Source organism: Pyrgilauda ruficollis, unplaced genomic scaffold, assembly GCF_017590135.1.
Source record: "Pyrgilauda ruficollis isolate IOZ18807 unplaced genomic scaffold, ASM1759013v1 scaffold83, whole genome shotgun sequence".
NCBI classification, from domain to species: domain Eukaryota; kingdom Metazoa; phylum Chordata; class Aves; order Passeriformes; family Passeridae; genus Pyrgilauda; species Pyrgilauda ruficollis.
In genome coordinates this window covers 1159536-1179018 of record NW_024530266.1, presented here as the reverse complement: position 1 = coordinate 1179018, position 19483 = coordinate 1159536, and the positions used below count along the sequence as shown (strand labels likewise).

The 19483-nt window shown below is 40.5% G+C and overlaps 1 protein-coding gene across 5 annotated transcripts in view; it reads right to left on the bottom strand.

The window, feature by feature from the left end:
* The window catches only part of DIP2A (disco interacting protein 2 homolog A), a 78685-nt gene that overhangs the window by 7815 nt on the left and 51387 nt on the right, over positions 1-19483 (bottom strand). For 2 of the 5 annotated variants that reach the window (XM_041487713.1, XM_041487715.1), the window contains 20 exons: positions 19031-19133; positions 18041-18105; positions 17641-17734; positions 17110-17229; positions 16267-16381; positions 15211-15350; positions 9067-9203; positions 8531-8611; positions 8211-8338; positions 7134-7248; positions 5795-5996; positions 5546-5655; positions 5343-5423; positions 4146-4269; positions 3762-3883; positions 3387-3498; positions 3059-3168; positions 2819-2949; positions 2178-2346; positions 827-997 (listed from right to left, as the gene is read on the bottom strand). In XM_041487713.1, the coding sequence (XP_041343647.1) occupies positions 827-997; positions 2178-2346; positions 2819-2949; positions 3059-3168; positions 3387-3498; positions 3762-3883; positions 4146-4269; positions 5343-5423; positions 5546-5655; positions 5795-5996; positions 7134-7248; positions 8211-8338; positions 8531-8611; positions 9067-9203; positions 15211-15350; positions 16267-16381; positions 17110-17229; positions 17641-17734; positions 18041-18105; positions 19031-19133 (2430 nt within the window). Of the gene's footprint in view, positions 1-826; positions 998-2177; positions 2347-2818; positions 2950-3058; positions 3169-3386; positions 3499-3761; positions 3884-4145; positions 4270-5342; positions 5424-5545; positions 5656-5794; positions 5997-6144; positions 6232-7133; positions 7249-8206; positions 8339-8530; positions 8612-9066; positions 9204-15210; positions 15351-16266; positions 16382-17109; positions 17230-17640; positions 17735-18040; positions 18106-19030; positions 19134-19483 lie in introns of those variants that run through there. The other 3 variants (XM_041487714.1, XR_005956864.1, XM_041487716.1) reach the window with 3 other exon arrangements.

The window sequence follows — 19483 nt, the reverse complement described above, 5'->3', positions numbered from 1 at the left end:
ACTTAATAGCTGATTTTTCAGGTAAATTTTGGAATATATATATATATATATATATATATATACACACATATATAAATAATAAGTATGTATGTTTTTTCATCTCCTGACTGGAAAACAAATTCCTCATTAAAAAAAGTTAGATTTCATCTGGCTAAATTACATATAAAAGATTATTATCAGCTGAATGCTAAGCTATCAAAGGTGGTTCTGGCCACAGAATGTCATTATCTCCACACTGTGAAGCACAGCTGAGTACTTTATAGGCATATCCTCCCTCTCAAAGCTTCCAATTTCCCAATGTAAAACAAAAAAAAAAAAAAAAACAAAAAACCAGTCCAGCTCTCACAAGGTGAGACAAAAATATTTGCATGTTACTAATTTGAGATCTTTAAAAATAAAAGAGCCCTGCTAACTGTGTCAATTTTTCTGGGTCTTATTTGTGAAATTCTGTCTTCCATTTAATTCCACATTATACAAAACAAGAGAAAATCTGAATCATATACAAGCTGAAACAGCATTGCTTTTAACATGTAATATTTATGTACAGGAAGCTGCTTATTTAATGCATAGTAGGAAGGAAACAAGTTTCTTAGTACTGACCCTCTGGATTAGAAAAGCAAATCAATTGGTCAATTGCACAGAAAAGTGAAATTATCATAATCAACATAACATTAAACATCTTATTACAAAGCTTAATTTAACTTGGTGATGGAGCAAGCAAGCAATGGAGCTCTAGTTCATTAGAAAAAGAAATGTATTCACCCGAACATGATTTTCTACCAAGCCCCCAGAGATTCTGTGTAAGGAACAAGCAGTTTAACCTCACCTGTAAGCAAATTGCTACGTTGACCCTGCACCCAAAGGTGGTGCTCACAGCACGAGCAGACAGGCCCAGGTCTTTGAAGAGCTTGGAGAAAGACTGGGTGAGGGTGATCCTGGGTCTCTCCTCTGCCACCACCATGCAGGTGCGCACGCAGGACAGGTTAACCCCCTTCATCTGGGAGGGTGCCGGAGAGAACAAACACTGTCACTTCAAAGGCAGCAATTCTAGAAATAAACTGGTTTCTTTGTGCAACAGAATGGCTTTAAATGCACTAGAGTAAGACACGAACTTTTTTAACATCATGTAGCTGCAACAGTCATTCGGCATTTTGAGCTGAAAAACCTTTGAATTGTCATTTTGCCACAGGGCTGGGCTGGTCAGAGACCTGCTGGCTCCCAGCACTGCACAGTTTAGGTGTCCCAGACATCATCAGCTCCTCTCAATGGGAATGTGAACCTGGAGCAACTGGCTGTGGGCCAGGATTCCTTTTGGTGAGGTCCAGCGGAACAAGACGTTTTGTTTTTATTGAGAGCACACAATACAATCACTTTTTTGTGAAGGAGCTGCCACACATTCCCAGTGGAAATCCTGGGCAGCTGAGTTACTACAGCTGTGGGAACAATCCTTCCTCTTTAAGGAAATTAAATCTGAGTTGAGAGATTTCCCTCAAAAATAAATAGATGTATTAGAGTGTAACTGAGTTAGGTATCAAAGAATCATATAGCATGTGCTTTGGGTGGGAAGGAAAGGACTTTAAGGCTCATCTCATTCCAACCCCTCTGCAGGGGCAGGGACACCTTTCTCTAGATCAGGCTGCTCCAAGCCCCATCCAACCTGGCCTGGAGCACTTCCGGGACAGGGAAGATTATATCCATTTTAGAACTTAACACTTTTGGTATCAAGTGATATCTAAAAGTAAGTGAGATTTGCTGAGTTTTTTTTCTTTTGGCTGTTTTGGGTGAGATTTTTTGTGTTTGGTGGGCCTTTGGGATTTTTCCTTCTGTTGGTGTGTGACTTGTCTAGGATTTTTTTTGTTTGGTGTTGGGTTTTTTTCGTGTCTCAGACACAAACAAGTTGATAGGCTTGCTATGTATTTTGCCCAAAATCTCAAAAACATCCAGCAGCACAGAGGTTGCACAAATAACTAAACCAGAAAATATAAGACTTTTTTTCCTCCACCAGAAACATGGAAGCTGAATCTTCCAGCAGTCTCAAAACTCCCCAAAAATCAAGTCACAATGGAAGGCTCTCATGGGAACACTTAAAACCTCATCTTCTCCAAGCCAAAATGAAGTATTTTTGGAAAGACAGATTGATGTTTATGTCAGAATGTGGAAGAATGGAGCCCACTCACCCGGAGAACATCAGTCTGTGTCCCAAGGCCTTTGGTGCATATCTCCATCACGGAGTAGGAGCAGAAGGTGACACGCACTTTGTACTGGCTGACAGCAGACAGCCACAGAGACACATTGCTCTCCAGCTCCAGAGGAGGCACCAGGATGGACTGGTGACCTGAATATATGCTGGGGAGAGGAAGCAATAGGAACATGAAAAATTAATCAATTAATTTGTGCAATGTGCTGCATTTGAGTAGGTATCTGGTAGAATCAAGCCAAGACTTGCTCATTGTAAGAAACATTTAACTGCTTCCTTTAGCAGTATTTCTTACTGCATACCAATCTTGCTGTGAACACCTTAAAGGTCTTGTCAAAACATATGGTTTAATCTCAAAACACTTTAAAAGGATTTACTTAATCAGTGTGAAACAGACAGGTAAGTCCTTTTTTTTCCCTTCCTTGAATTTGGTATGCAATTAATTCCACTTGCAAACCTGAAGTTACTCCAGTAACTGACTCAAATGGATTTTGTTATCACAAAAGGTGTTTTCTGAACTACTGATAAAAAGGTTAGTTTGGGTTTCTTTGACAGTTTCATCCATGCCCATTCCCTGGGGTTCTAGAGAAGGTGAGGAGAGGCAGAGCTCCAGAGCCATACCTGCACAAGCACCACAGTGCAAAGCCCAGGCCACAGTAGGGGTCCAGGCAGATGGCAATCTGTCGGGATGGGTACAGCTCACACTGGAGCTTGATCGAGCGACATAAGGCACTTGTAGCTGCATGTGACATCTGCAGGAGAAAAACAGGACCCCTCAGGGACCTTCTTCTAGAAAAAGGGTTTTGCACATTTCTTTATAAATGTAAAGCAATAAAACATGCTTATCTCTTGTTACTGTACCTTTACTCCTGCTAATATACCAGTAGTAGACACACTGAAGTCCAAGTATGCCAGCATATCTGGAGATGTAGGTCTGAAAACACTAGCCAGCTTCTTTTTAGGCATATCATCTATTTAAAATATGTAAGTACAGGAGAGTACCATATTATTTTGGGAAACAGGCACAGGACAAAAAAGTATATCTGTACAGCATTATCATCAGATCTTCCCTATCGTTTCTGGACAGCTATTTTCATGCAATGCACAACACATCCACTCAATCAGGCATTTGTGGCGTAGCAAAATAAATAAATCACTCTTCAAACTATTTCCATTTTGGCTATCATACCTGTATCCAAAATAGTGGGCCACGTTTTAATATCTACAGCTGCTGCAGCCTCCTTGGACCTGAGCAGTTTCATTATAGCTTGGGTGGTCAATATACATGAAGACTTACTGACCTGCAAAAGGCAAAGCATTAAGACCATTGTTAAAACCAGGGAGTGCATGATCAAAATCATGTAAGATGATGAAGAAAGTAATTGGAAACAAAACAAAATAAATCACAACAATAAAAAAACATTTTAAATGAGTTTCTGAAGAAGTCATTACTGACTCAGACACAGCACACTGAATATTTTTTTCTAGCTTATTTTACAATGACTGTGGCAAAGCAATTCATCAGGCTGCATCAAAAGCATGAGGAGAGGAATGTCTCACCTACCTCTACAATCATTTTGACAGTGGGCAGAGTGGTAGCAAGGTTCTGTGGATGAGGTGGGCGGACAGTGATGGGAACACAGCCGGCGTACAAACAGCCATAGAAAGTTGCTATCAAGTCTACTCCTGGAAAGGATATTTGTGAAATTAAAGCCATTTTTATCAGATCAATAGGCCAAATTCTTTCACCAAAATCAAAATGCACACTGATTTGTGTTACTAAGATGCAAAGATTTGTCACAAGCGTCTGTTCAAATCAACAGGCTGTTCCACACCCAGTTTAAAATGTTTTGCATTTAAGAACTAGCAAAAATTATTCCAATGCAATTAACAGACAAAACTTCTTTTCTTGTGCTGTGTGATTGTGGGTTTTGCTGTGTTGCTTTACCTGGAGGGTAAACCAGGGCCACGTGGTCACCAACGTTCAGCCGTCCCTTCTCCATCAGCGCGACTGCCACTCTCTCTGCCCTCTTGTGCAGCTGGATGCACGAGGCAGTGCTGGCTACAGTACCCTGCACAGGAGACAAGAGACAGCAGAAACCTTTATAGGAACAGCAGCAGCTCAGTGACTGGGATATTGACATGAAAAGGGGTAAGCCAGAAGGGTTTCTCCTGGAGACATGTGAACACAGCAACATATAGCACGGTAGCTCATTAGTCCTCAGCTATTTAAGACAGGTGTTCACCAGCAGGTAATTTTTCTTTGTGCCCAAGCTTTGTGTTTCCTTTCGCAGAGTCTGTGTCAAGGGTAACTTGCCTGAACAAAGTGACCTGGGAAAGGGCTGCTTCATACTAGAAAACCTCCCTCAAAATCTTCTTTACTCTGAGAGAATTCAATCAATTAAATTAAATTCAACAATAACAATGTTGAAACAATTTCTTCTGCTAAAACACAGTCTCAAAAGAAAAGTTATAAAGTTTGAAAGTTTAGTTGTCCTAAACCCTTTTGCCCTTCTGAATGAGACCTATAAATCCTTCACTTCCCAAAGTGAAGGACTTGCTTCCTGACTGCTGCTGGACTTTCTGGAAGATTCCTGTCTGCAGTACAGCACAGCACAAGGCAGACCCAATTTGTCCCTGGGCTCTTACTGTCACTTTATGTGCCATCCTTTTCGAGGGCAGAGCCTAGCCCAGGGCAAGGCATCATATCCCCTGCAGAGTGTGACAGTGCTCCTGGAAAATTTGACTCCAAACATGTCCCAAGGGCTTTCTACTTAGGCTCTAGATCTTCTTATCAGGAAATCCTCCATTTCTGACTTGCAGTTAACACTTGTGCTCAGGAATGAAGACAGAATCATGGCTTCCATTAATATGACAAAAGTTGTATTCTGGCAGGAAATGCAATTATTGCAATGTTTTAAGCTAGGTGGAATGCATACTGAAATTCCAGAAGTGGTATAAAACATATGACATAAAATTCCAGAAGTGGAAAAATTTATGCTGCTTGCTAACTAGCAATTTTTGTCTGCTTCATTAAAATAATATCCAGCATTGCAGGAAAAGACTTCTAGAAGGAATTTTCTTAGAATCTAAAAATCTTTTGCTTTGGTCTTAATCTCCAAGTATGACCTAAAGTGCATCTTACCTTGGAATTCAACAGAAGGAAGAGTGGATGATCTGGAGTTGTCTGAGCTCGCCACTGAAGAACATCTGCTAAATACAGGAACTGAAACGGAAGAAAAAGAAGACACTCAAATTCACTTAAAGTACCTCACGTTTATTTCCTGTCTTCTTTCATTCTGAATAAGCTAATTCAAATATTTAATAATACCAGGACCCCAGTGTCACCTTTCTTGCCTGGTCATTGTCCTCCAGCTGGCTAACATCTCTCCCCGAGGCTTGTGCAATCCTCTTGCCAGCTACGAGGTTTCCTACAATCATTGACGCAGGACCAACATCTGCATTTTGAAAAGAACAGTGCAAAATGAGGAAAAACAACCTAGGAAAAACAACCTAGGGAACAAGCACCAATTCAGCCTGCAGATGGCCTGTATAACACAGGTCTGGCAGAACCAGCACACAGTCTGGTTTCCTCACCTGGCTGCTTCTGCCGAGGCTTGGGCAGGTTGGTGACACAGGTGTGGGGACACATCAAGACGTTACAAGGATGCAGAGCACCCTCCAAAAAGCGCTGTTTAGTTTCTGAAATATGAATTCCTCCAAGTGGAGCCTTTGGCAAAGTGTTGGCTGGCACCAAGGCAAGGCAGTACACACCTACTTGGTGAATGCTATCAATTGCCTTCACAGAAATTAAAAAAAACAAACAAACATTCCACATTATCAACTGGGATGTAGCTAGAGCAAGAATTTGAATTCAATTAATTTATAACATTAAAATTTTTACTTGCACCACAATTTGCAAATAAAGGGTCCAATTCTGCACTCACTGAACTCATAGAAGCTGTGCCATGACTTCAATGGGAGCAGGAGCAGACCCAGGATTTTGCTTGTGCCCTCTATCAAGGGGATGCCACCTGCACATCAGGGATTAGGAAAGTCTCTTAAAAGTGGGCAAAAAGTGCAGAGATTTTCAAAAGCCAAAGTTATATCACAGCAAATTTAGCATGTATGGCACAATCACAAAAGCGCAGTAGAACATAAAACTCACAAAATTTAGGAGGGAAGCATCTTTGCTGCCTAAATCTTAAGTGTCTCTTTTAGCTATGACACTTCTAAAAACAGAAACAAAAATATTTTCTCCCAATACCAGATATTCTCTCCAAAAAGATAAGAAGGCTGAAATCAGACAGAAACCATTATTACTCAACTGCCTTACTCTTAAGAGCAAACTTCCTTTAAGTTGTTCTCTGGATCTTTCCCTTCAGTTGTCCCCAGAGTCTTGCATAATTGATCTCCCCTTTTTCACTTCCTGAGAACTGATTAATTCTAAAATCTGCAAAGGCAGATTTACCACAGTTCCCCTTCCTCCTGTCCTTCATCCCCAAGAAAATACAGTGAAATAATTAAGGGAAGAAGTTTTAATACTTCTTGTTGCAGATCTAGAATAAGGTTGTTAGTGATAAAGAAACTTTTGGGACTGTTCTGATACTTGGCAACATACTTGTGCATATTTTCAGAGGTAACTCTCAGTATATCAGAAGAGATTGATCAATAGCATTGACCCAAACAAAAGCCATCACCTTTAGGCCTTTGAGAATCCTAGTAGTAGGAAGTTAAAAATACATTCTGAGATAAAGTCTTACTTTTCACAAAATTCTCTTAATTCTGAACCCTGAAAAAATTGTCTTATTACAGCTCTCTGTGGTTATACTGATAGGTTTTGCTTATGGGAAAAAAAAAAAAAAAAGAGCTCTAATATTCTCATTTCATGCATCAGCCTTATTCACCTGGAAAGAGTAAAGGACAGACTGACTACCTGTAGAACCCTGCTCATCCACTGAAAACTATCCTCCTCTGAGGCGTCAGGGCGTTGCTCTGCCACAAGCACTATCCGATCATCATGCAAAACGGGCACAGAAAACACTGCTATCCTAAAACACAAAGGACAGAAGAATGATAGGATGCAACACAGGGTGAACAGAGCATGGCTTATCATCACATGGGAACGGCTGCAACCTCTCGTGGCACTGTTTCACACACACAAGCATTATTCATGCCAGATCATCACAAAATCACAGAAAAATTTCGAGCACATGTGAGTTCCTTGCTGTAATTGCTTTCTGCTGGGGGTCAGGTGGATTTGCAGTCCCCATGTAGCACATGTCTGATAGGCAAGTTCCATACATGTAGGGGTGTGCAAGCCTTGCCTACAGAACTCCATCATGCACACTAGACTTGTAGCCCCTACATACAATGCCCCTTCTGGAAGACAACTATGCCAAATTACTGACCACCACGTGCTTGCCCTGAAAAATACTTAACTCCCATTGGGGAACTACCTTAGTTTTAGGCTCACCTCTTCTAGGATAAAATATTAATAATGCCTCAGCCTGGACTGGCCCCAGTCTGAACTCTGAGAGACTCCATTTGTCATTGATCTCCATCTGGACATTGAACCATGGACCACTGAAGAGCAATCAGGTTGGTGATACAACACATTATCTCTGAGGGTCCTTCAGAGCCTGGTTTGGTCTTTAAAACAGGCTGCACAGTTCCTCCCTCATCCACCCAAAAGGCTCAAGGGACAGAAGTGTTTTACATCCAGCATATGAGCTTCTTTTGAGAGCCTTAAGAGGAGCTTTGAAACAAGTTTTAAACAGACACTTTAAGATCTGCCTTTATACTGTGTGAAAGTAATTTAAAATCTATTATGCATGAAGCAGGGTGTCAATATTTACCTTTCAAGTTAGCAGGAACAACCAAATTCACAACCTAGTGCTAACTTTCCTACAAAACACACATGAAAAAGTTCACATGCATTGCTCCTGTGTGTGCTGTGTCACCTAATGACTATCTAAAAAAAGAGCCACAAAGCCCAACCAGCAGCACTCACCTTCCCCGATAGACAAACTTCATGGGTTCAACTGCTAACGCAGTGGCAACCACATCGTCTGCATTGTGCCTCCGGCCACTGACTGTCATCAAGCCATCCAATTTCCCCACCACAAACACCAAATAGTCCTGAAAAGAAGGAGAGATTAGAAACACAGCAGAAAAACCCCCTCATGCCTGGCAATACATGCCAGACTCAAGCCAACTCTCGAGACCTATAGGAGGTCAGCGCCCTGACACAAATTCCAGCTGAATTCAGGGGCAGCAATTTAGAGTTGGGAGCCAGGACAAAGTAGGGCCCTGAGGGCTGTTCACACTTACAGGACCCACAAAGCCAAGCAATCCTGTTCTTGTGAAGGGCTGGTCTGATACAGGCATGCCAGCTGCCGTCACTGGGATGGCCTGGAAGAACACAGAAGGATTCAGACACTCACTGGACTGATAAGGATTTTCACTCCTTTACTGCCAGAATACATGAAATGAGGTACCACTGCAAGGAAAAATATGGGCAGAAAGACTGAAATGCCTTCAGGTAACTACACATAAGACCACTGTGTTAATTCAGAGCTAAGATAAATTTAAATGCTCACAGAGGCACTACACTGGATTGTGGAATACAGAAGCAGCTGACTGACTGCAGATGACACTTGGTATGTTTGGTTGTAAGAGACAGAATGTCTTGTAATGATTCTATGAATGAAGCAAAGTGTACCTGGCCAGGGCTTTTTTCTAACTAACTAAAAAAACAAACCAAACCAAACAATAAAACACACACACACAAAAGACCGTTAAGGAAAAAATAAGTCTATTTACAAGAAGAAATACTAAAAATATAACAATTAAAAAGAAATCCAAACCTCAAATACATTCTTGGTGATTCCGAGGAGGCCAAAATATGCTGTCCCAGTTGCTCCTGAATTCACACATATTTCTCCAACCTCATCAGCTTTACACAGATAAGGAGTCCCATCCACCTTTACAACACACATGCTGGCTGCATGGAGGAAGAACACAGAACCACAGTGTTAGTCTGCTCCAGCAGCTGACACACGTGGTGCTCTGCCACTGACAGATAAAGATTTTAGTATCAATTATTCATCAGCTACAGGAAAAACACAGCATGTAAGAGAGCTCACTTTAGCTTCTTGACAGCCTGTGCAATCTGTTCTCCAAGATTAAGTTCACAAATGCAGTGCTTTTTTCTTACAGCACTTCACAGCCTCCACATCAGCTGCAGCTGAATCCAAGGCACAATTGGACTGAGGGAGTGTTAAGACTCAAGATCAAGAAAGAAATCAATAAATCTACCCAGATCAATACAAAATAAACATGGCAAAGCCAACTCTGCTGCCTGCATGGACCAAGGAGTGCTGGTGAAATAGATCTGTGGGTACATTTTTAAACCAGAGAGAAGTCTTACAATTGCCAACATCCTAGGTCTGAAAAGGTGAGACCATTATTCACCCTACCAATAAATCAACCTCTAAATTATCTTGGTTTCATAAAAATTACCTATCAGAACAACTAGCAGTTATTAGCAATTGTTTGGAACCATGCAATGATAACTTTGGGTAACCAAGTAAAGTGATGCTACTCAAATTCTGGTACAGTTTCTGGATATTTTAGGTGTGAACTATATGTCTGGAATTAAAACCTACAGTATGAACTATCAGTCATGCAAAACTCCACATTTTGCAATTTAGGAGGAAAAAATAAAACTCAGTGGTAAATTGGAACTGACAAAATAGTTTATTACTACAGGAAATAACTTGAGCAAACATCAGAACTCTGTATATAACACTTAAACAATGATGCAAAGAGAAGTGTTAGTAACTGGAGAAAGCACAGTTTGTGGGCATTTACAAATGTACAGCCCTCACAGCATTCAGAAACATGGAAAAAACGGATCAGCCTGTAGTCCCTAAATGATGCTCCATCCATGAAGCCAAAGGACAACCCTATCACCCTGACCAAGTAAAAAAAAAAAATACTTACCAGTAACCAATGTATGATACAGGTAGTCTACAGTTACATTCTAACAGCAGGCATAGTTCTGTCCTGCCAGGTTATACTGCAAGGCTGCCCTTCTGCAGTATCTGTGGAGCCTCTACTCTCGCTTCTCCTCCTTTTCCTGCTTCATGTGTGACATACAAGAGAGTGCATCTACCACCATTTCAGTCTCTCAACAGCATTGCATCTGAAAAAGAATTAAAGAGAAGGGAAAAGCAGATGGGACAGGAATGTACATGTGGACTGCACGTCATGAAGAACACAGATTCCTGCTAAGAAAGCTTTCTTTCTTCAAATGAGTCCACATGTACATTCTGACAGATGGTGACTCGCAGCAGTCAAACCTGCCAAGGAGTATCCTGGCAGGAGATGAGAATTCTGCTGTGCAAAGGACAATGCTGATGCCCTACCAAAGACTGGATTGAGCTCTGGATGTTTCAAGACTAGCACAGCAGGAATGCAAGAAGAATGCCAAGGGCCTGTACAGCAGAAGGCTGTGACCAAAGGAACTGATGAGGTCAGGAAATGCTCTCTTCTTCCCTTTCCAGCATTTCATAGTGGATCCATGTACAGTGGCTGCCCTTGCATTACAATCTTTAGGAAGAACTTATCTTCTAGAAGCATGAAGCCTTAGGAAAAATACTAAAATGCCAGGATGAAATGCCTCTAGAATCATTGTGGAAGGTATTTCCAGAGTTTCCTTGAGAAAAACAGCATATGGGGATATCAAAAGCAGACCTGAATCTCTTCCTGCTCCTCTGGAAAGGGAAATAGGCATAAAGCAAGCCAACTTCCCAGATGAGGATGAACATAAATCTAGACTCTGGAGGTGATCATGAGAATCCAAAGTGTAACATTTAAATTGGAAGACAATATCTCATCCCGAGTGCACACTGGCACAGGTCTCCATGAGAAGTTGTTCTGCAGTGGCTGTTGTGCCACTGTGTGACAGACTGAAGCCCTGAGGAACACAGATCTGATGAATGTGATAAATTCTAAGGGCTGAGTGGAAAAGAGGTGCTCTTAACCCACAATCTAAAGAAAACCTGAAAGCTTCACAGTTGTTCTGTAACAATTCTTTCCACTGAGGTAAAGGAACCAGATCCCTCTGCAGTGATAACTACCAGAACCTGGGCAAATGTTTGCTCAGACACAGACAGAAGAAACAATTAAATGCAAGACATTCATGGACTGGAAACAATGTGAGCATCCCAACATTTAGGAAATTGGAACCATCTCCCTAAATTTCTGGAAAAGACACTGAATGCAGTCACAATCCAGAACATGTTCATTGCAGAAGATCTTGCAGAAGCCCAAGATCTGATGCCAAAGTGAAGTTTTCTGCCTGAGTGTAACAAAGTAGCTGCTGCAGCAGCCAGCCTTTGTATAATTAGAGGCTATAGGAATTTATAACTTTTGGATTTCAGAGTGTTAGCTCTTGTCAAAGGAAGAACACGGAGAAGGATACCGGTAAAAGAATGGAAAGGATTAGCTGGAAAGTAGAAGGGAGACAAACTTAGCTGCAGTTAACATATCCACTAAGCAACATATCCAGGCTCAAATTTAAGGTATAATATGCTTTCAAGATGACAGATAACACGGCAATCACATTCCAGTTGATGTGAATGTTGGATGCTGAGAATGGGCAGAAGAAAAGAGGTCTGACACTTTCCCTACCATCTTTGCCAGTCCGATTTGCAAAAATGAACTGAATATTGTGAGAAGCCAAATTTAGCAATGCCAGTCCCAGACAGAAACTATGCAAAATAGCCCAAGGTGGCCAACAAGTGGGGTAAAACATCACTCCTCCAGAACAGGATTCCATGGGAATGCATAGCAGATTTTCTCTTAAGAATTCCCATGCTATCTTTGAGGAGAAGATTTCTCTGTGGATGCTGGCACCTCCCTTGAGGGTCTCGTGATGGGCATTCATGGTAGATAATGAATGTGAAGGGAATGTGGCATCAAGAATGGCCTATGGGTTAAACAGTGACATGTGACATGACCCTCGTGCTTATGGCTCTGTTGAGTAAGATCCCCTGAGCAGGCGGGCTCAGCATCTCAGAAAAAAAAGCAAGATCTGAAGAAAAGGAGGGTGCGAACAGATATTTTATCTGTGACGTTTTAACCAGGTAGTTCCTGAATAAAGCATGCCAGAGATCTTCACAGCTAATGAGATCAAAACCATTTGGCTTGACCATTTCCAAACGAAGTTCAGGAATGTGAGCTCCTATGTCACAAAGTATTTGAAAGGCTAGGGCAGACTTCCAAGTTCAGTGGGGATCAGAAGATGGAACGAAGCCTTTAGAAAGAAATTCAAAACCAAAAGCAGATCAAGAGCAAGACTCATCAGTCAGCAGAGGGGCAATGACCAGGTGGTGGTATGCTCTCTCCTGTATGCCAAACACCAAGCCAGAATGGACAAGGGCACACCCTCCATGAATACTACACAGGAGAAAGCATAAATCTTACCAAGTAAGGCACAAGTATCTCCACTGTTAGAATGTACATGCAGACTCATTTGAAACTAAGTCATTCATTTAATTAAGTCATTAATTTTTTTCATTTAGCACACCTCTGTAAGTAGCTGCTAGTCTTCTGACTTCCTTTGTACCCCAGAGGATTTTTAAGAGACAAAAGTTATCAATTATCCTTTATAATGAAATCTAGAATGTATATTCTGACTTAAGAAAGGTACAGAGAAACTTCTGCTGAAATTCTTAATATGTGGATAAATTGAAGTAAATCTGCCCCAGATTCTGACAGCTCAATGCTAGTCGGAGTTTTAAAGGACTTAATGAATTAAGTTGTCCAAATTCTGCTTAACCTACAAGTAGTTTAACCACTTGCTAGTGTACTTTTAAATAGCAACAGCCATCAATTACAAGTCATATCACTCTGAGGCACTTAATAGTACACATTTAACTGTTATCCCCTCACACAATCAGATAAGTCACTTGATGCTTCTTACTCATGTAGGAAGAAATGGTAGTGTTATCACTGCCTGCCAGTGGCTCCCTAATCCAGAAGGGTCCCCTAGATTTGCCAGACAATGTTCCAAGGAATTTTGACAAAGGAGAAGGGTTTTTTTCACAGATCCCTCTGACTGCTCCATCAGGCATTTCACAAGGACAGCGATGTATTTTTTGACAACTCATAATGAGGTGAAATTACTTAGCCATAAGCATACAGGGAACTTTTCCAACATCCTAAGGCAGACTTGAACCTGCCACTGAGCAGATGCTCTGTGGAAAATTAACCCAGGGGACTTACAGCTCCAACAGTTGAATATGAAGAGTAGCTGCAGGCAGCTCTGTACCTTAGTGTAGTGAAGCACAATTTGCTGTGAGAGCAGGCCTACAGCAAAGCCAGGAGCATCCCTGTGTTGGTTTTGCATGGCCTGGTTTTTGGTAGCAGGGGGGCCAGAGAGGTGGAGCCACATGAGATAAACTGATCCAAAGAAAGATTTCAATTGATTCTGCATCTAATACCACCTTTTTTGAACAGCAGCAATATTGAGTTTAAGCTCAGTAAGTTCACCAAAGGATTCATAACTACCTGAAGGGCATGCAAACTTGCTCCCTTCATATCCTTGTGTCCAAGCTATAATCTAAGGAAAACATTGGGAGCACAGGTGAATTTCAGTGAGGTTTCAAGGGGATAGCAGTAGTGTGGACACCCCAAACAGACAGCAGGAACAGTACATGCCATCTGTAGTCAAACCAAAGCAGAAAAATCACTATTTTTTGGAATTTATTATGGACTTTCAAAACAGCTTCAAATGGTCTTAATACAAAACAAAAACTTGAGGGAAGCCACACAACAAGCAACTTCTCTGCTTCGTTTTGGTATGAAGTGCAGAGCTCCTGCTCAGTCTTCAGCAAAAGGAAGCTCTACTGAATTTAATTTCAATAACAACAACTGAACCACTGACTTCAGGGGTGGCAAAGGGCTTCTGGGGATAATAAGGAAAATTAAACAACACCAATGAGACTTGCACACAATGGCTGAAATTCTCCTCAGCAGAGTGGGAAGCTATCTACCTCCTCTTATTTGTATCAGGGGCTTTGGTGTACAGAGAAGAGGTTGTTGCTGAAATTACACAAGCTGAGTAAATGCTCTACAGAGAGCAGGACTTTAGAACCACAGCTCTGCAAGGCAGGAAGTTCATAAGGAGACCAAGAACAGCAAAGCCAAAGGTGCCAAGGGCATGAGCAGAATCAATCAGGTTCTTTGGTAACTACAAAATAAGTAGTCACCTTGAGGGGTGAGGAGAGTTCCAAAACATCAGTATTTCATCATCTCCAAGCACACCAGAGCAGGTCAGGACAGGGCCTGAAGCTAATAGTACAGACAGTGCCATGAAACTGCCAGCCTAAAAGCTGGAATAGGTGGCACCAAGTGTCCAGTCCCTCATCCCACTGTTCCGTCTTAGGTCTGGTTTGGCACCCTACCTTTACTAACCTTTTTCAGGGTACTCTCTTCTCCAAATGCAGGATCTCAAGTGAGAACAATAAGGAGGAGACAAAGTCTCTTTGCTTCAATTAATGGGCTGAGGAACAATACCCAGCTCTACCTAACTCAGGAACCACAGCGTAGCAAAGAGATGTCATTAAGAAATAGGTTAATCCAGGTTACACTTGATCACTTTCTTGTTCTCCATGGGCATGAGAAAATAGTTTCCAGAATTAGTTGTTCCATCACCTTTGCAGGGTCTGAGATAAGGTCCCCTTCAACTGAAATATTCTATTCTATTCCACTCCACTCCATTCCAAAAACAATTCTGCAACAAGCCAAAAGCATTTGCCCATACCAAAATCTATGGTAATTCAGTTTCATTGTGCAAGAATCTCTAATCCATCACGTGTTTAGGTAATGTGTGAAAACACAACTCATACTACCTTAAAGGTATTTAACATTTTTATTTATTCCATGCACACAAAGATAACTTATTTGGAATATGCTGAAACCTACACAAAATGCTTTCCTACCTCCAGGCATAATCTGTCCAACATCCTGCACAGTTAACACTGACAACTTCTCCTCTGTATCCACTCTGATCACACCGAAACTCAGACAATTCATGGATAACACTGCTTTTCCTGGAGGGGGGCCACCCAGTTCAGAAGGTCTGGAAGACAGAAAGTCCAGTTAGATATGAATCAACAGACCAATACTGGTGAGAGTGTCACTAAAAACATTCTGCTGGTTTCTCAGGCTCGGTAAGGTTAAGAAGAAGAATGGTTTCTCACTTTGAACAAACAAGAGTTCAAGACCTATATAGTAACTAAATGAATAAAGAGCTAAAACAAAACTCTCCAAAATGTCAAAGTTTTTTGTTTCAAGTTTTCTTGAAGTTGACTTTCTGAAAAGGCACATTTTGATCACAACTGGCATAAAAAAAATCCAGCATATCCCATCCATTTGTCTATCAATAATTAAAATATTTATTTTTCTTAGAGCATCCCTTGCTATCTCCAGAAATCCAACAGTATTTTTCACAAAAAACAGTTGCAAATTATTTTTTTTTATTTTAGGCCCCTGTTTACAAAACATTATGCAAAGCAATTGATAGAGAATTCACCATCTTCTTCCTCCCAAATAAGTAAGGCTTGTTTTGGAGGCATTTTAAAAGACCTTGAATAACTTCAGTGAGGATGAGACCTCACCTCCCCAAAGCATAAAAAAACACCTTCTGCCCCACTATTCTTAAAAAATATTAAACTTTTTAAAGAAAATAAACAAAAATCGCCCATCCTTTAGTGAAGGAGACACCTGTGAGCTTCATATTTCCTCTGCCTAGGTCTTTGGGCATCTCTATGTGAGTTATGGTATTTTCTGACTATCACCTGTAACATGAGATTCCCCAGCCCTGGAAGTGTTTGAGGACAGGTTGGATGGGGCTTGGAGCAACCTGGTGTAGTGCAAGGTGTCCCTGCCCATGGCAGGGGGTTTGAACTCCTTCCAACCCAAAGCATTCTGTGATTCTGTGACACATTTCAATAGTCAAGAAAAGCTTCAGTTCACTGCTCAGAAAAGGGAATTACCTGCGAATAGCAACAGTTAGTGCCTCTGAAGAACTAGCACAAGGACAGATTACTTCTGGTCTCAAACCTCTGGATTGAAATACATTCAGGAATGCATCACAGGAAGATATTGACCCTAGGAAGAACCATCACATAATCAGAAACATTTTTAAAAGAGCAGGAAAACATGAGCTGCAGGAATTCTAAGTCTGTGCTCACTCTCAGCTCAGTTATGTGAATACTGCTGCATTCATGTACAAACCAAATACTCCTTCAAACTGTCTGAAAGGCATTCCAGTTCATTTTAAGAGAGTAGATTTGGAAAAAGAACTCCTAGTGACTAACAACTACACTGAATGAAATTCCCAACTGCATACTCCTCCTTTGGCAGCACTCACCAGCACTTAGTATCATGGAAAGTCTTTCAGGGATCAGAATCCTTTGCCACTAAAGGTACCTTTATGTCAACCTCTTATACAGCTCTTATCTGATTGTTTCTTACAGAGGTCACAGCACTTAAATATCAAATGCTTCTGACATACCTTCACAATTCTACCAGGACTCTAGCACTTGGCCCAAAGTGGATTATATCTATATTTATATCTTGTAGGTATCAGTTTAAGTCAATTCATGGAAGAGTATAGCACTAATGAAAACATGAAGCTCAAAAAATGAATTTACACTGGTAATTATGGCCAAGAAGTGCAAATGAATGCAATGAAAAAGCAATGCCATCAGTGGCACACAAATAGTGTTTTACTACACAACAAACTGCTTAACTCCCCAAGCATCAGCTCTGACACAGGATCTAAAACAAACAGAATCCTGGCAAGACTGACACTCAGGAAAGGCATCCATACTCACATGGATTGGCTCCATCTGCCACTATTAACATCCGTAAGGAGCTCAGGCTAACATCTCTCTGATCCCTCTGAGCCAAAAGTGACCAGTGCATATCACGGGATTTTACTACTGCTACACGGGCTGCAAGTCAAAACAATAATTATGCTGTATGTGCAGAAACAAAATAAAGACCAATTATAAAATTATGTAAGTGTTCTTGTGTATTTACACATATCTATGAAAATATACACAAAATTATGACACTACAAATGTAGAAAACAAACACCAAATATTCAACTACTATAACACGTGTATACTCAAAATCTCCAGATGGACTTGATAACAGAATTTGAATGTTTGCTACTAAAGAAACAGAGATTCTTTAAAGGTCTCTCAGAAGAAGCCATCAACACCACTCATCAGTGAAACTATGAGCACACAGAATACTGAAATGGGGTAATCAGTGTGATACAAAGACATTTTGCACAAACAATTTATTTATTTTCAAAAACCCAAAAAGAGATGGGTGAATTAAAACAACCTTTAGGGTACCTTTGTATGAGCAGACTTTCTGTATCCAGGAAAGTGGATTAACCTTCATTAATGCATAGGGAATACTGATGACATGCATCCTGTTCATAACACTCTACAAGAAAGAAATTCAAAAATAAACTTCCGAGTGGCTTAAAAAATATAGAACATGTAACAATGCTTAAATAAAACCCCCATCATCACAGCTACAGCATAACTGGTAGTGAAAACTATGTGTATACTTTAAAAAGATACGCTACACAAGGTACAGCAAAAGCAACAGTTTATTCTGAAAAATATAAATACTGAAACAAAAACCATTTGAGAGAAATGTTTAATTTATAGCCTCATTCTGATATCAGTACACCACCGATGAAATAAGCAAATTGCTGCAGTTTTTTGCCTTTCTTGCAATACTCACCGTTAATACTCCATGCCAAAGGCCAGCCTCTCTTTTGAAATCCAAGACATTTGTTAGTGTTTCAGCTGAAAGCAAAGGAAAAAGATATCAGATTTAAAAAGTGTATTTATAAAAATACTTAAGAACTACAAATATTTGTTCAAGCAACTCTGAAACTTCTATGACTGCTGAGAAACCAAAGCTCTGTTGCCTATAACAAACAGGCCGCTTAAGCTCCAAGTGGCTTGTTTTACTTATTGCAATCATCTTTGAATTATGACTACTAGACTAAAACATTACAAGGCATTTAACACCTTGATTCATTATAATACCCTTTCCATCTGCCAATGAACCATGCAGACTGAAAATTTAGTCTTGAAGCAAACTTCTTCAGCTGAACTGAAAAAGTTAATATGTACTTGAAAGAATTACATCCAGTAAGAAATATCACCATAGCTCTATTACATTTTCTTGACTATTTTCTCTGAGGAATTTGAGTATCTTATGTGATTCAAAAAAACAAGTAAGAATCAAAGATTTTAAATCAAGGATTCAAACTGAATTTTGAGGGCCATCTTGCATTGATCAGGTAAAACTTGCTTATCACTGTTGTAGGATGGATGTATGCAGGAAAGTACTTGGTTAAATGGTAGCACAGGTTAATCTATACAGATGGTCAAAACCAAGTGCAGTTCTTGGCTGTTCATTGGAAGAATGACTGCAAACAAGCAGATCTCTCACTGTATTCATATCCCTGGGGAGATATTCTTTTGTGGGATATGATTAGGTAAGAGGAAGATCCCCTCCTTGATTACATTTTCACAGGTGGCTTAACACTCTTTCACACATCACACCCTTTATAAATGAGGAAGTTTGTTTTTCCCTTTTCAGCTGAAGTGACTACTCTGTATCTGAAGTTCTTTGGAGACAGCAGACATGATTATGCAACACGAACTGCCTGAAGATGCAAAGCTGTCAGTATAATTTTAAAGTTACACCTATCTAACTTACCTTCTGAATAACCACATGCCTGAGTCAGTGCATGACAGTGTGCCAGCATGGAGGCATGAGATACAGTAATGCCCACTGTGCTGCCCTCTTTACTTGTTTTGTACTGAGAAGAGAAAGTGTATGCAAGCATTAGATTAACAGCAAAACCAAGAAAAGTTACAGTAGTGAATTGAAAACATATTACAAAAACAAACCCAGCTTTTTAAATTCAAAGTGTTAGCATAAAAATATATTTATGCCCACAAAATACACTACTGTGGTAAAAAAATCTGTTTGTCTAGTCCAATTAAATTGTCCTGGGGATCCCAAAATGCTGATTATCCCCAGTCTTCAACCTGACTCCACACAATCACTCAATTGACAGTCTGCCTGGCAGCCTGACGGAAACACTCCTGTTTCACAGTTTAAAGTATTATAGCTGTCTCTTTTATTGTATCCAGAGTTTAAAGGAAG